Source organism: Cibotium barometz, chromosome 3 (genome assembly GCF_041138505.1).
Source record: "Cibotium barometz isolate CiBa-2024 chromosome 3, ASM4113850v1, whole genome shotgun sequence".
Lineage (NCBI taxonomy): Eukaryota > Viridiplantae > Streptophyta > Polypodiopsida > Cyatheales > Cibotiaceae > Cibotium > Cibotium barometz.
Window position 1 is genome coordinate 37061997 of NC_141048.1, and position 14644 is coordinate 37076640.

At 40.3% G+C, this 14644-nt stretch overlaps 1 protein-coding gene across 1 annotated transcript; it reads left to right on the forward strand.

The window, feature by feature from the left end:
- The first annotated feature begins 536 nt into the window (after positions 1-536).
- Positions 537-1992, forward strand: LOC147640021 (expansin-A11-like). The gene is made up of 3 exons (XM_086824392.1): positions 537-693; positions 787-1216; positions 1324-1992. The coding sequence occupies exons 1-3, from the start codon at positions 537-539 to the stop codon at positions 1625-1627; spliced, it is 891 nt and encodes a 296-aa protein (XP_086680518.1). The 3' UTR covers positions 1628-1992.
- The last annotated feature ends 12652 nt before the right edge of the window (positions 1993-14644 follow it).

Consider the following 14644-nt stretch of genomic DNA (forward strand, 5'->3'; position numbering starts at 1 on the left):
GGCAGAGACCAATTTCATTGTCCTACGCCGATTTACACCACCTAGGTGTGCCCAGGAGTGCTCTAAAAAAACTATTTTCTCCAAGTATTGGTACCTTCCAGCTATAAATTTACAGGTATTTTTTAAAATTTCAACATGAGATTACACTAAACCCAGGTTTTTTTCGAGCACTGGTGCCCAGGGGTCATGGAGGTCGATCATCCCTTTTTCACACCCACCGACCGCTATGTGTGCCACGTAACACGTTTCCTACGAGAGGCTTCTTGACTGCTACCAGACAACACAGATCAGACGGGCCGATAATGAGCTAGTAGGCTCGTGTACAACTTCAATTTACTGCCCATACCCCTTAACCGTCTCTCCAATCATTGCTTCAACAGTAGTCCCCCCAAATATTATTGCGTTTCGACGTTCACTCCCAGAATAGCTTTTGAGTAGGTTATCATGCTAATTATACTTGTAGTCCTGCTTAAAGAATGATCGTCATGTAGTTTGTCATGCTAATGCTCGACTTTTGCTTGTCTTGCACAGCAACTATGGCTTTCTACACCAAGATCAGGGCTTTGGCCTTTGCACTACTCCTCTTGAAACTCATGCCAGCCTCATTGGCTGGTTACTATGGTGTAGGGGATGCAGGATGGAGTTTAGCCCACGCAACCTACTATGGAGGCAGTGATGCCTCAGGCACCAATGGTATTAAGCAGTCGGTGCCTTGTGTTTTCTAGCTGCCGGAACTCTGGCCGAAAGAATTAGCAGTGTTGGGGTCAATAATTTGTTTGTTAGCAGTGTTGGGGTCAATAATTTGTTTGTTAGCAAACCCCATTTTGAGCAAGTTATATTGTAGGCGCATAATCAATTATTACAAATTTACGCCACTAACCTTCTCAACTTGTCTTCTCCAATTCATGCAAATACAAGATGGTGCTTGTGGATATGGCAACCAGATTTCTGCCTACGGTACCCTCACAACAGCGTTGAGCGCCCCCCTCTTCAACGAGGGCCACACGTGCGGAGCGTGCTTTGAAATTAAGTGTGCGCCGAGCGATGGATGCTTGGCTGGGCAACCTTCGATTGTGGTGACGGCTACCAATTTATGCCCGCAAGGCAGCAACGGAGGCTGGTGCGACGCTCCCAAGCAACACTTCGACCTCGCCGAGCCAGCCTTCTCGCAAATAGCCCAAGTACCCTATGGCCACGTCCCGCTTCTCTACCGAAGGTAAGCAAGATCACACATAATTGCAGGAGATCAGTATAACTGAACTGCCACCAAATTGTGATTTCCAACCCGCTCTGATTATCGGTGCCAATCTCATTAAAATACAGGGTGCCTTGCCAGAGGTCCGGCGGCGTCTATTTCCAAGTGAACGGCCACACTTTCTTCAACCTAGTGCTTGTGACCAACGTTGGCGGCGCGGGAGATGTGATGTCCGTGGAAATCAAGGGCTCCAACACCGGGTGGCGCCAAATGCAGCGGAACTGGGGCCAAAACTGGCAGGACGGAGGCAACCTTGACGACCAGAGCCTCTCGTTCCGTGTGACCACCGACGACGGGCGTTCTATCACGGCTTACGACGTCGCTCCGGCAGACTGGCAATTCGGCCAGACGTTCGTTGGACCCCAGTTTTGATTCAAATTTCATACTGTAATAAAAAGCTAATTGCTAGTAGACAAGCCTTAATCGTATCCGTCTATACGTAGGCCAATTAAGCTGCGCTGGAGGTCATGATCGTTCACAAGCCATCCGGCAACTGCCGCAGTGAAAATTGCGTGAAGCCACCTGACAATTACAAGCGTCCCTTCAGCTTTAGGCTCGACTCATGCATAGCGTTCTGCCTTAATTAAGGCTTGGTCATGGGGGACACATTACCTTTCACCTGTGTGGTAGAATCCATCGATCATACTTTTTTATTAAATTTGATAGTTCACAAGGTACTTCATCTTACTACTTCTTTTGACACGTTTGTCCCATAGTCAGTTGCCCATAAATGAGTATTGTACAATGAAACTTATATTGTTGTCAGCCATCATACCCCTAAATGGTTTTTTTCAAATAAAGGCCGCTTATATTAAGAAATTAGAGAAGAAAGTTACAAAACATAGAGTGCTTTAATGAGCATCACATCCTTGGAGATGACAGAATCTCTCATCTTCCACAGTTCCTAAATTTTCTGTATCACCTGGTCCACTTGTTTTCCTTTAGCTTTCTTATGCAGACGAAGAAGCTTGGTGTCTAGATCTTTCAATCGTCTTTGTATGAATCTTTCACCTGCATGTATCAAGTTCTCTTTCAACTAGAAGCTGTTAGTAGGCATGCTGTTAAAAATGGAATCAAGTCTATGTAACCACAAGCACCATAACAGTTCAGTTCTCAAGACAGCCCACAATTTGACTCAAAACATTCCTTTGCAATAGGGCAGTGCATGAATATGTGTAGGTCATCCTTAGCCTCCTTGCATTTGTGGCACTTCCCATCCCCAATATTAAGTCTGAGGGATTTAAAGTGAATCCAAATAGCTCTGAACATAACCAACCAAGCTAGGCACGCTTTTTTTGGTTCCACATATTTATTCCATAACTTACCAAACAGAAAATACCATTGTGATATGAAGAATTCCCCGTCTCTTATTTAAAGTACAATGGATAGGAGCAGTCCCCTGTTTGGGGGGGATAGGAAGTAGGCCCTTTTGACTCTTCCATTGGAAAGCTTTGTGAATTGGCATATCTTTAATTGATAGCAACCAAGTGTCTGATTGGTGCCATAAGCTGATTCTTGCCCCAATAAGGTCTAATTCTACATATGTCACATTATAATCTCTGATCAAATCAGCTCTGGACATCCAAGAATTGATGTCTCTGTCCCAGATATCCCACTAGCAGAGTAGATTCCTTTCCTGTGCATCCTCAATTGGGGGGAGGGGAATGCTTGGCCACCAGATGGATTCTCTCCCATGTATACCCTATGTGTAGCTAGGTTTCTCAGAAAGGATAAGGTTAGTCTTGACAGCATTCCAAGCTGACCAAAGTCAATAGACCAGCTAGCTGCCTACCGATTTCACCATGAATTTGCTTGCCATAATTGTGAGCGGGAGGATGTTCTTCCACTTAGGGAATTATTTGAGTTGGAATTGATCAAGATTTCTAGTGATCAACCACGCCCAGTCTTCAGAGGGGTAGAGAAAGCTTCTCAACACCCATTTGGCAGCCAATATATTAGCTAGATTGGACACATCTTTGATACCAAGGCCCCCTTTACCTATTTCCAAACAGCACCATTCCCACCTGACTTTAGGGATTTTCCTAATCCAGGGGTCCCCTCCCCATAGATAGTTCCTGCATAACCTCATGAATAGCATTAAATCAGATTCAAGAGGTCTCCAATAGCTAAGAAAGTAGATGATAGAAGGGATAATGAAATGGTTAATTACCATCTTTCTGCCCACGTGCAGCATAAAGCTCTACTAACACTTGCCCTTGCTTTACATGACGACTCAACAAGCTATCCCAAAAGTCATATCCACGTTGAGATCCACCTGCAAAGAAAACATCTCTCTTAATTCCACCAAAAAATGTAAGGCCCTTATTTAGGAGCACATGAAGAGTTAACTCCATACCTCGCCATATTGTCCCATCTGGGTGTTTGCCCCTCCAGTGCATCATGTTACAAGGATCAATGATATAATCAGGTGAGAAAGGTTGTGTATAGTTTTGTCCAACTATGCTCATGAAGGTAGCAGCAGTGAACGAGGGTATGTATCTGCACAAGAGTATGCAATGATTTTTTGTAGCAAAAAGTGATACACTCAATGGCAACCTCTATGGTTAGTGTTGCTTACCTCTTGTCCAAAGGCCTTTCCAATCTGTGTTGTACATCGCACATTCACCAAGGTGTCCAAGGGTAAGCCAGAATGCTCAACGCGAGCTATAATGGTTGCCACACTTGATACACAATACTGATGATAATAATAGAGCCATTGCAGTCTAAGATAGTCTCACAAATCTGAAGCAATGCATACTCCTCTCCATCTACGTGGCATTAATTAGAATGACATACACAAAAAACATAAGCATGACATACACACATGCAACATATGCACAACAACACACAAGGTCTTAATGAAGGGATAATAATCTCATCACTCACATGTGTAGAGATTCCATGGTGGAACAATGTCATCGGGGTAATGATAAACAGAACCTCCTGTGGGTAACCTCACTACAATACAATCACACACTGTGTTTGTATTGACACCTTTAACACTAAAGGTCTTGTCTCCCATGTTAGCCTTCAGCAACATATCAAAGACATGTTCTAGCTCTGGTGGAAACTGTTGGTTCAAAAGTACACGGCCTATCTTCAAAGGATCCCCAACACATGCCATCATCTTTATAGAGAATGATGTCTAGCCACACCATGTTAAGTAGGGTTATACACCATGTTGAGTAGAATGATGTCCTGCCACACCATGTTGAGTAGAGTTATACATCAATTGTTATCATAGGATATAAAAGATGCACCTTTACAATCATTTCACATGTGGTCACAATTAATTATTACACATGTTAACGCCAAGGCTTCTATACAATAGAGGAACTAGCACTTTGATGTTCATTGGGAGCACCGAGAACTACTGTCGTGGTACGACGAGACACTCCTAAAAAGCATACATTTTGTAACTACATATACCACACAAATACTTTACATTATCATTACCATTGAGTAAAATCTTACCTAGCAAATTCATTTGGATTGGAGTCAGGTCACCCAGGCTAGGTGAATTAACTGGCGACAATGGTGCATTTGGCGCTTCACCTCTTGCCAAGCTTATCTGAATCCATAACTTAAGCTATGTTAGTATGCAAACAATGTAACAATAATACCAATGAACCACAAGTAAAAGAGTGCCCTGCTTGTGTTGCTGCATGACCAACTTCTTCAACTTTTGGGGTTACCTTAATCTTGCGTGTGATATCATCAGAATCACTTTCGTCATATTCTGATGGAGAGGTATCAGAGTCGTCCTCTTCCCCTGTAGTGACTTCCTTTTTCCTTTCCCTTCATTGCATCCTTTTTTGGTACTTTTGTCCCTTTATCATTATCATCCTCTTCATCATCATCATCATCCTCTTCATCTTCATCATCCCCTTCATCTTTCATAAGACTTTTACCTTTGTCTTGAACATGTGATTTTTCACGTAGACTTCTAGGCTTCATAATAAACACCATATTGGGGAATATGGGAATTTCTCACAAGTTTGGAACACGTGGTCAAAAGTTTGGATTAACCATAACTTGAACACCATTAATCCAAAATGAGCGCTTTATAGCTCTTTAGATTCCATTTTTCAAGCGCTTTCCAACGATAGGTCATATGATAGGGTTTTGAGAAACTTACAAACATGTTATCCATGTCCCCTTTTTTAAGTTTTCAAAAATGGGAATTGGGAAATTCCCAAATTCACTAATATGGTGTTAATAGAATTCACCATTCAAAAAGATGTAAGAAACAATATTTAAATTAAAGTGAAGTATAGTTCATACCATGGTTGATTGCTTTACTTTACAAGCCCGAGTATACATCTCCTTCTTGCTGTTGGGAAATTTACCACTTGGAAAGTCAAAGAGCAATGGGCATCTCTTGTATATCTCTTCATCCCATAGGTCTCAAAGTTGTTGATGTGTATACATAGTGCTTTCATGTTTTGGATTGCGCCATTCTTTTAAGATTGTAGGCACATCTATAATAGATCGCTCCGCATGGCACTTACAAATCCATGTACACATTATTATATCCATTCAGTTTACAAATATGAGAGTACAACCAAGTAGTAAGTATGCTTTATGGAATGTTACACACCTGAACACAGCACGCTTGGTAGCAGGGTTCGAACCTACCACACCTTGTTTCTTTAGGGATCCCACCATTTCCTCAAACAACTTCCCAAAATACATTCTCTTAAGATCGGCAAGGTCATCCAAGAATGTATCTAGAAAAATTACCTTGTACTTTTTTGATATTTCTACAAGGAGGGCTACACCCTACACTCCAATCTCATGCCATATGACTTCTCTTCGAAAACAATCCCTAAATAAACTTGCATTTGCTGCATTGCCATTGAAATTGTTATTCAAACAAAATAGAGTACTTTGTAAATATCAAGAAGATATGAAAAGTAATTATTACATACTTTTAGGGATTTGTGAATCCTTCAGCCTCTGTAAATTGCTATTAATCAAAATATCCAAATCTATGCTTTGTGGTCATTTGGCAAAGAGCTAGCTACCAAGCTATATAGCTTATCCTCTATCAAACAATCCGGTTTCATCCCAATTAGCTTGCACTAGTCGTCTGCAACACAACACCGCAACATTAAAACCATAAAATGTTGCTGCCTATAAAATAGATAGAGGAAATAGTGTAGGATTTCTTACTCAAAGAAACCTTCCCCTTGTACAAGGTTTGCAATCACCACCAGTCGCCTTGTAGCATGCCTCCACTTTCTTTCATCTTTATAAAATGTCATTCTCCGTTTCTCTTCAAACTCGTGTAGGCAAACTATCTACTAGGGGGTCAATATCTCGGGTAGCTGCGAACTACTCATCCTATTATTCACAAATTACAACATTAGTGGATGATATGCAAATGTTTATCATATATTTCAATAGGATGATATGCAAATGTTTATCAATAGGATGAGTAGTTGCGAGCTACTCATCCTATTATTCACAAATTACAACATTAGTGGATGATATGCAAATGTTTATCATATATTTCAAGTGTCTAAAGATTGAAGGGTTACCTGGAATACTATCTGGGAAAGTTTTGAAAGCTCGTAGTACTCATCCTATTATTCACAAATTACAACATTAGTGGATGATATGCAAATGTTTATCATATATTTCAAGTGTCTAAAGATTGAAGGGTTACCTGGAATACTATTTGGGAAAGTTTTGAAAGCTCGTAGTTATACCCGGATGGGCGGCCCTTTTTTTAATGTGTCAAGGCATGCTTGTCTATCCATGCCTTGAGCCTTATTCATCTCTCTAGTGTGCTTCATAATTGTTTCTTTCTTTGCCAACCCAACGCACCCTAATGAGGCACACTTTGTCCACCACAAGGGAAGAAGAAACATAGCCCACTTCATTCATCCTATGATGGCAACAAAATTTAAGGTTATGATGAAAGATTGAAACATAGTATGTCAAATATTCCTAATTCAAAGAGTCTTAAAATATATATTCTCTTACCTATTTAAGCGAGCGATCACTGTGAGAACCTCCCCCTCACTCTCCTCATAGAATTCAATAAGGATAGTGTCAACACAAGGATGTCTTGATGCGACATTCTTAAATGCTACAGTTAGCTAGTGCAAATCTAATTAGTCCCAAAACTATTTTATAAAACAAAAGACCATATTCAAAAAAGTAGGCAATTTAAGTAGACTCACATTTATTAATCTCCTCCATCCATGCCACAACACGATGATTGTTGTCCCACACATACAACATCTTGTTGCTCATGAATTTCCACTCTGTGCCTTTGATCATATTCTCGAACTTCTCGTTTTTCAATCGCCAGATGTCATCCCATGCAATAACATCATCTTGAGTCACTTCTCTAACAGGATTATGGGATAAGGAGATGGAGCAAATGAACCTGCATCTATCGGCAACATAGCCATTCATATAAAATTCCCTTGATTGCCAGCTTCTTTTACCTATACTACACTCTTAGTATAGAGGGGTTAGGCACAAGTATGCACAAGGGAATAGGTTGCAAAGGAGTGGATTTCACCACCTGCAATGCACACACACACACACACGCACGTTATGCTTGGTAATCCAAAAGATACCTTATGTAAGATTTGATAAAAAGTGGTTAACAATTACCTCCACTCTGTTAAGACTGTCTTGTAGGAGTTCTAATCGCAATAAGCAAGTTGCACGAGTCACCATGAAACCCTCTTCATTCTCGCCTTCTATTTCAATTTCCCTTATCCACCTCTCCTACTTCCTTAGTTTCTTTAATGGTTTTTGAAGAAGCACCTTAGCAACTCGACTTGGATTTCTTCAAGGAGAATCCAATCATCATCTTCCTCTTGCACTTTCTTCCTCTTCTCGAGCCTTCTTTCTAAGTAGGGGTGGGGTGGGGTGGTGGGATTTGTGGTTGTATATAGTGAATATGTCAAGCTCAAAAGGTGATAAGCCTAAACTCCCCCAAGTTGGTGCAACATATTCCATCTTTTATGAAGCAAGTAGACAATCGATGGCAAATTAATTTCTCAAGTTTTTCAAAGCATAAATTAGTAAGATTGCTTTGACTTTCTTGCACTTATGACATGAGAGTTGATTGCATAAAATTCTCTCATTTTCAAAATCGTTTTCCTTATAGAAGGCAAAAACTAAAAGTAAAATAGGGGTGCTAGGCAGGTTCACATGCTTTTAAAGTAATAATGAGCTTCATATTTGTTCTTGGAATAGGTTGCTTAGGTATTTTGAACAATACACTAGATGTAAAAGAATCACCACCTTATCTGAAGAACATACACTAGATATGTTCTTCATATATGTTTTTGGAATAGGCTTCATAGGTATTTTGAGATAATACACTAGATGTAAAAGAATCGCCACCTTAATGAGGCTTGTTTCTTAGGATTTTCAAGGTCATGGTGTCTTAAATTTATGTATAAAAGCTTCCCTTCACAACATAAGAGCCCTTTTTATTATCCTTAGCAAGGTTTCGAAACTCATCACATCGTACAAATTGGTTAGATTGTCATGAGAGAATTCCCATAAGCAATCTCAATGGTGTAGAGAAGGGTGGAAGAATCCCATATGCCGATTTTGATCTAAAGAAGGTGTGTCTCTAACCTAGAACAACTACTTCTTCAAAGGAAGGCACTAGTAGCGGGGTTCCAAATAAGGAGCCAATGTTTAATGGCATGGGCCTAATCTCTAGTATACCAATGGCCTCAAACACATAAGAGTAAGTGGATATGGGAACGAGGGAAAGGGGGGGATATATGGTGATTATGTTGAGCACAGAAGGTGAGAAGATTAACTCCACCGAGACGTGACATGATCAATGTGTCACAGAGAAAGCTCAAAATCGGTGGTGTCAAATTAATTTCTCAAACTTTTCAATGCCTAAAACAATAATAATGCTTCTAATTTTTTGCACTTTTGACTTTTGAGAGTTGATTACATACTCGAGGGGGGGGTGCGGGGCGGCAGGGGCGGCGGGGGCGGTGGTGGGGTGGGGGTCACTCATAAATATGTAAGTGTAGCACATGGATTCAACAGAATGGGTTTTTTTAATCCCTTTTTTACACATTTTTTACATACATAAGGGTACTATTTAAAGGGGGTATTTACAGATTAAATAGAAAAAGGGTGTGTTTTATTCATGAAAAATTTACAAATAAGGGGTTTTTAAATTAGGCCTTGAATGCACGTGATATAGAGAGTTTACATATAGTGAACCCCCTGAGATTACATAAAGGTTCCTTTGTTCTCACAATGGTCTAGCCTTCTAGATAAATAACTTTACAAACACTTTATACATCTATTTTGGAAGTCCAAAAGTGAAATAACCATTTGGAACTACACAAAATGTTTGAGTATCAAGAAAAGATAGCCCAAGTCTTTACACTTACATGCCACAAATTGTTTTTCACAAATCAAGTTTTACCATATAACCTTAACATAATCATAATCATAGTGTGAGGAGTGGCTCACAATCATAAAGTCAGGTTAGAGAGAGAGGGGAGAGAGAGACAGAGAGAGAAATATATCTTATCCTTACAAGTCTTTATACGTTTATTTGTTAGGATACACCAAGCTCATAGGATCATTTGACCCACACCAAGTCCATAGGATCCTTCACAAATGCATTCAAGGTTAGACAATATCCAACCTTGGAGTATGTTCTAATGATAAAATAAGTGACTGGTTTACTTTGTATAGTTATCTATAAATAGAAGAGAATTGTAGGTTGTATAAATACATAACGATGCAATTATTTTTTGTGTCACCTAATAACTAATTTATTAATTATATATTCAAACACATTTTAATCCCTAATCGTAACCCTAAATGTAACCCTAACCCTAAACCTAAACCTAAACCTAAACCTAACCCTAAATTTTTTTTAATTTAAATATTTAAGTTTCTTGGATTATCTCTCCCTTGCCCTCCGATCCTCTCTCTCTCTCTCTCTCTCTCTCTCTCTCTCTCTCTCTCTCTCTCTCTCTCTCTTCATGGAGGCCAAGCTACTTTTCCCCCAGCTTGCTGATGTTGATATGTGTGTTCCATTGTGCAATCGAAAAGGTATTGTTAGCAAGGACTTTTTGATTAAAAAATCTTATCCCAAGGAGTTCAAGTCCTTAGATGCCATCATTCATAGAGAAGATGAGGAAAAGCATGTGAGCCTTATTCCACATCAAGATATGGAGGGTAATGACCTCTATATCCTTGAGGGGTTACTTTCTCTCTTGTATGAGGTGACATTCACTTCAGAATATCATACACCCATGTGTAGTCGGGTGTCTGTGGATCTTGAAAGTCCCTCATAGTTTGTTGATTCAATTCCCTTATTTATTACGGACAGAGGTTCCTCAGACACGATCACTTTCTCGTCACAATAGTAAGAGCGCCATGGATTTCTTGCTTACAACAATGAAGAAGGACAACACTTTGACAAAGCTTGTGCAGTGAATTCAAAGAGTTGTACAAGTTGAAGAGCTTCCAAGGTTTTATGATGGAGATGTGATATTCGAGTTTCCAAACATAAAGGGATTTGGTTCAACAATGGCAGGGATGGACCACAAGTTAGATGGACATATTTGGACAAAGCCATCCACTTCAAATGTTTTCTTTCAAGGAGTGTGTAGGATTAGCCATTGTATCAGCATAATGGAGTGCCCAAATACAACTTGTCCCTGGTATTTAAACACTGGCATTAGTAATGATAGTTGTTTCAAAGAATGCATGAAGAGGACTTGCATAGTGGACCTCCAGCCGCCATACATAATGAGAAGATCATTTGCCACCACTACTGTAAGAAGCCAACTAAATGCAAGGGATCATGTGGTTGTTATGTGTATTATGTCATGCCTAGTGAGGAGAAAAGGAGTTCAGCGATGTGTTGGAGGAGCTTGGACCTCTAGTTGAAAATAATAAGTAAGTATGCATTGAGAATTACTTGAAGAGGTGGTCTTAGCTTATTTAACCAATTGTATATTGTAGGTTTCACAGGTTAGTATTGCAAGCACGTAAGGGTCCTCCAATCGGGTCTTTTGGCTCTCATGATTTATTGCAGTTAAAGAGGGATTGTACCTATGATTTCTTTCATGGAAGCAGATTTCCAGGCCAAAGGAGTGAATCTGATCAATGTTTTGTCTTCAAGATGTCAACAAAGGGACCTGCATCAAGTGTTGATCTTGTAAATAGAATGAGGTGTTATGGCAATGGTGATCTAAGGAGAGCTTGGATACAATTTGACCACACATGTCACATTTTAGATTGGGTGACAATGGCATGCCATATGTACGATTCGAGGTAGCAAGGAATTCATTTATGAAAACACTATAATAGCATTAAATGTACATCATGTCATCACTTTTTTTGTTGTTTTTTGTGTGGTAGCTTGCAGGAGCTTCTTACAGTAGCTACATGTGAAATGAAAGAGGAGGACAAGACCTCCCAAATCTTATTTTGGGAATGCTTGAATAATGCCATGGTGACACATGGATTTGAGAAGGTTGATTTTTTTGGGTTCATGGAAGATGAGGCCCAAGTAAATTGGAATGCCATAAGAGAAGTATACAATGAAGGGCTAGAGATGAAGGGTCGAGAACAGTCATGCTTGTTCCACTGGGCACAAAGCCTCAACCTTCATACCACAAAGTATGTCATGAAAGCAGTCCAAGGTGTACACAAGAACATGTGTGAGCAATGGCAAATGGCAAAGATAAAAATAGTAGCACAAGCGCAAGCTCATGTCATCCGACAATGGTGGAAAAGTGGTATTGTGAGTGATCGAGACATACCTGCTATGGACATATGGTTCAGTTGGTGGGAAATTCGTATTACCCATTGGGGCAATATAATGATTAACTACTACCCCTATCTCTTGTTAAGTTTGGGTTTTTGGAAACATAACCTGTGGAGAAATTATTATCATTAGCTTATTTGAGTAATTATTATAGGTAGAGAAGAGTAATGATCAAGCATGCACACCACGCTCAAACTTATCAGAATCCAAGCATGGAAGTTGGCTAGCTGGGGAGGGTTTCAAGCAAAGAATTTCATTATATGATGCTTGTGTTACAAACATGGCCAATGCCCTCTTGCAAAGTGCAAAACAGAATTCTTGCAACCTTGACAAACACATTGGAGTAGGGCCTAGTCTTGAGAAGCTTGTTGAAAGGGCAAATTCTACCACTCCTAATCTAGCACAGGTCATAAATAATAGACTATGAAAAGAAGCACTGCAAGTACTCCCATGTACTCCCATGTAGGCACCAACTCCTTTAAGTGACTGCTTGCACTTGTCTCTTCATCTAAGAAATGAATCTTTCTAGGTCTTCCAATTGGTTTTCTATCTCGAATATACACATTAAACTCTCGCCTATGGCTTGCATCATTCTCCACATTAATTACTACAAAAGATTACCTCTTACACCTTGTTGACTCTCGATCACCAAAATCCACATATACTAGTGTGGTGGAAACACCAATACATCAAACCTTCTGGGGTAATTAGGAGGACTCCAGAAAATAGTAGGGTCAAATGTCTGGGGCATTTAGGAATGATGGGAAAATGTGGGCGAACTATTGTGGGATGTGCAAAGGGGGCACCTGCTCTCTCATTTTTTTCAACAAGGTCACATGTGGCTGGGAAGATTAGTTAGATGATGGTCAACATAGATGTAATGCACACATGGGCCATTGATAAGAACATTGATCATCCTCCACACAAAGTCCCTTCAATTTGGCCTGTGGTGGTGGCAGAGGGTACCAAACTCTTAAAAGATAAGGTCGATGCATTGCTTCTTGCAGGTTTCAATTTGCAAATGAAGAAAGTGGAAGGACAGCTATCCTCCTCTACAATACAAGGAGTGAGCTAGGAGATTCGAAAGGAGGAAACAACAGCCAGCAAATGTCACATCTCGAGAGGGGTGATGCATGAGATACAGGACTAACATCTCAGAGCAAGCAGCGAACAAGAATTAAAAGAGCACTCAAAATGAAAGCAAGGGTAACACAAGAAATGGTGATTGAGTCTAAACAACATGAGGTTTTCACTATAGAAATTTTTGGGGAAGGCGTAGAAGTTGGTGTAGGGAGTGTAGGGAGTGTAGGGAGTGTAGGGATTGGGTATGGAGAGGAGAGAATGTGAGTGAGGGAGATAGATACATACTATGAAGAGAGTAGAGAGAGAGAGAGAGGAAAAAAGCACTCGCCAAAAAGGAAGATTTGCTCATTGGAAATCGCTCGCCAAAAAAATGTGTTCCTTTATATGATGCAGTTGTTTCAGACCTCACTAATGCCATCTTGTAATCCACAAAGAATCATGCATTCATGCAACATAAATATCACGGTGCAGGCCCTACAATAACAAAGTTAATGGGAGAAGGCCAAAACATCAAAAGCTCCAAGTCTTTCAAGCACTAGCAGATTGGTGGGGGAAGCATGAGTAGCACACCAATGCACATGCAACCAAACTTTTTTGGTGATAACATTACTATTAGCCGATGTTGAAAACCCACAGTTATAAATCTTGAGAAAGATAACTCATCACATCGTCCAAAGTATGTCACAGAAAACCAACCATGCAAGAAACAAGGTAGGAGATTAAGCTTTCCACCCACTATTCCTTTGACTACAGGTGGTCAACACAATGTAGAGGGAGAGACAACTGAAGCAGAGGTGTAAGAAATTGTGGAGAGTGACATACACGATTCAATGTGGGATATACGTCAAACATCTCTACACAGCAAGGTAACTTGCCAAGGATGGTTAGGTGGCCAAGATGGTAAGTGCAAAAAGAGCATCAACAAGAAGTGCGGGCAAGGTGTTCTAGCTCCTTCTTTATATGGTATGAGAGAATGGCATGAGTGAACAGCAAGAAGCCACTGTCAGTGAGGCCACACAAGAAGAAACATAGCAGATGACTCCTCCTCAAATCCCAGCTCAGCTAATTTTCAAAAACCTATCTCCGCTCAAGAATTCTACTATGTCAAACACACCTGGGGGATGTAGCCAATGGAATGGAGTGAATCATAAAGCTCATATTAGGGAAAATTCATCATGGATTAATACAAGGTTAAGGATAATCTCATACAATGGCGATGATGCCTAAGTGAGTTAACCTCCCACCAAGAGGATGGAAATAGCCTTCCATAGCCATGAGGCTCCAAGAGTCATGAGATGACCAATATCAAAAGATATCAAAAAGTATAATGATCAAAAAGGTACAATGTCCATCATCCCTATGCCTCATATAGGATCCCCTAAAGGTACACATGTAAATGTCCCTAAGCCCAAGTGCCTAGGCCCCATTCCTCATGTGCATGTGCACCCAAACCTACTACTTCATTACAAACCATCCCCTCCTACAATGATTTCGTCCTCAAAATCGAA

What these genes read in the sequence shown, in the direction of transcription:
- LOC147640021 (XM_086824392.1), top strand. Translation starts at nt 537, where the DNA reads ATGGCTTTCTACACCAAGATCAGGGCTTTGGCCTTTGCACTACTCCTC. An exon ending in TGATGCCTCAGGCACCAATG is followed by an intron (nt 694 to 786) that starts GTATTAAGCAGT and finishes GTTTGTTAGCAG; the next exon opens with TGTTGGGGTCAATAATTTGT. An exon ending in GTCCCGCTTCTCTACCGAAG is followed by an intron (nt 1,217 to 1,323) that starts GTAAGCAAGATC and finishes ATTAAAATACAG; the next exon opens with GGTGCCTTGCCAGAGGTCCG.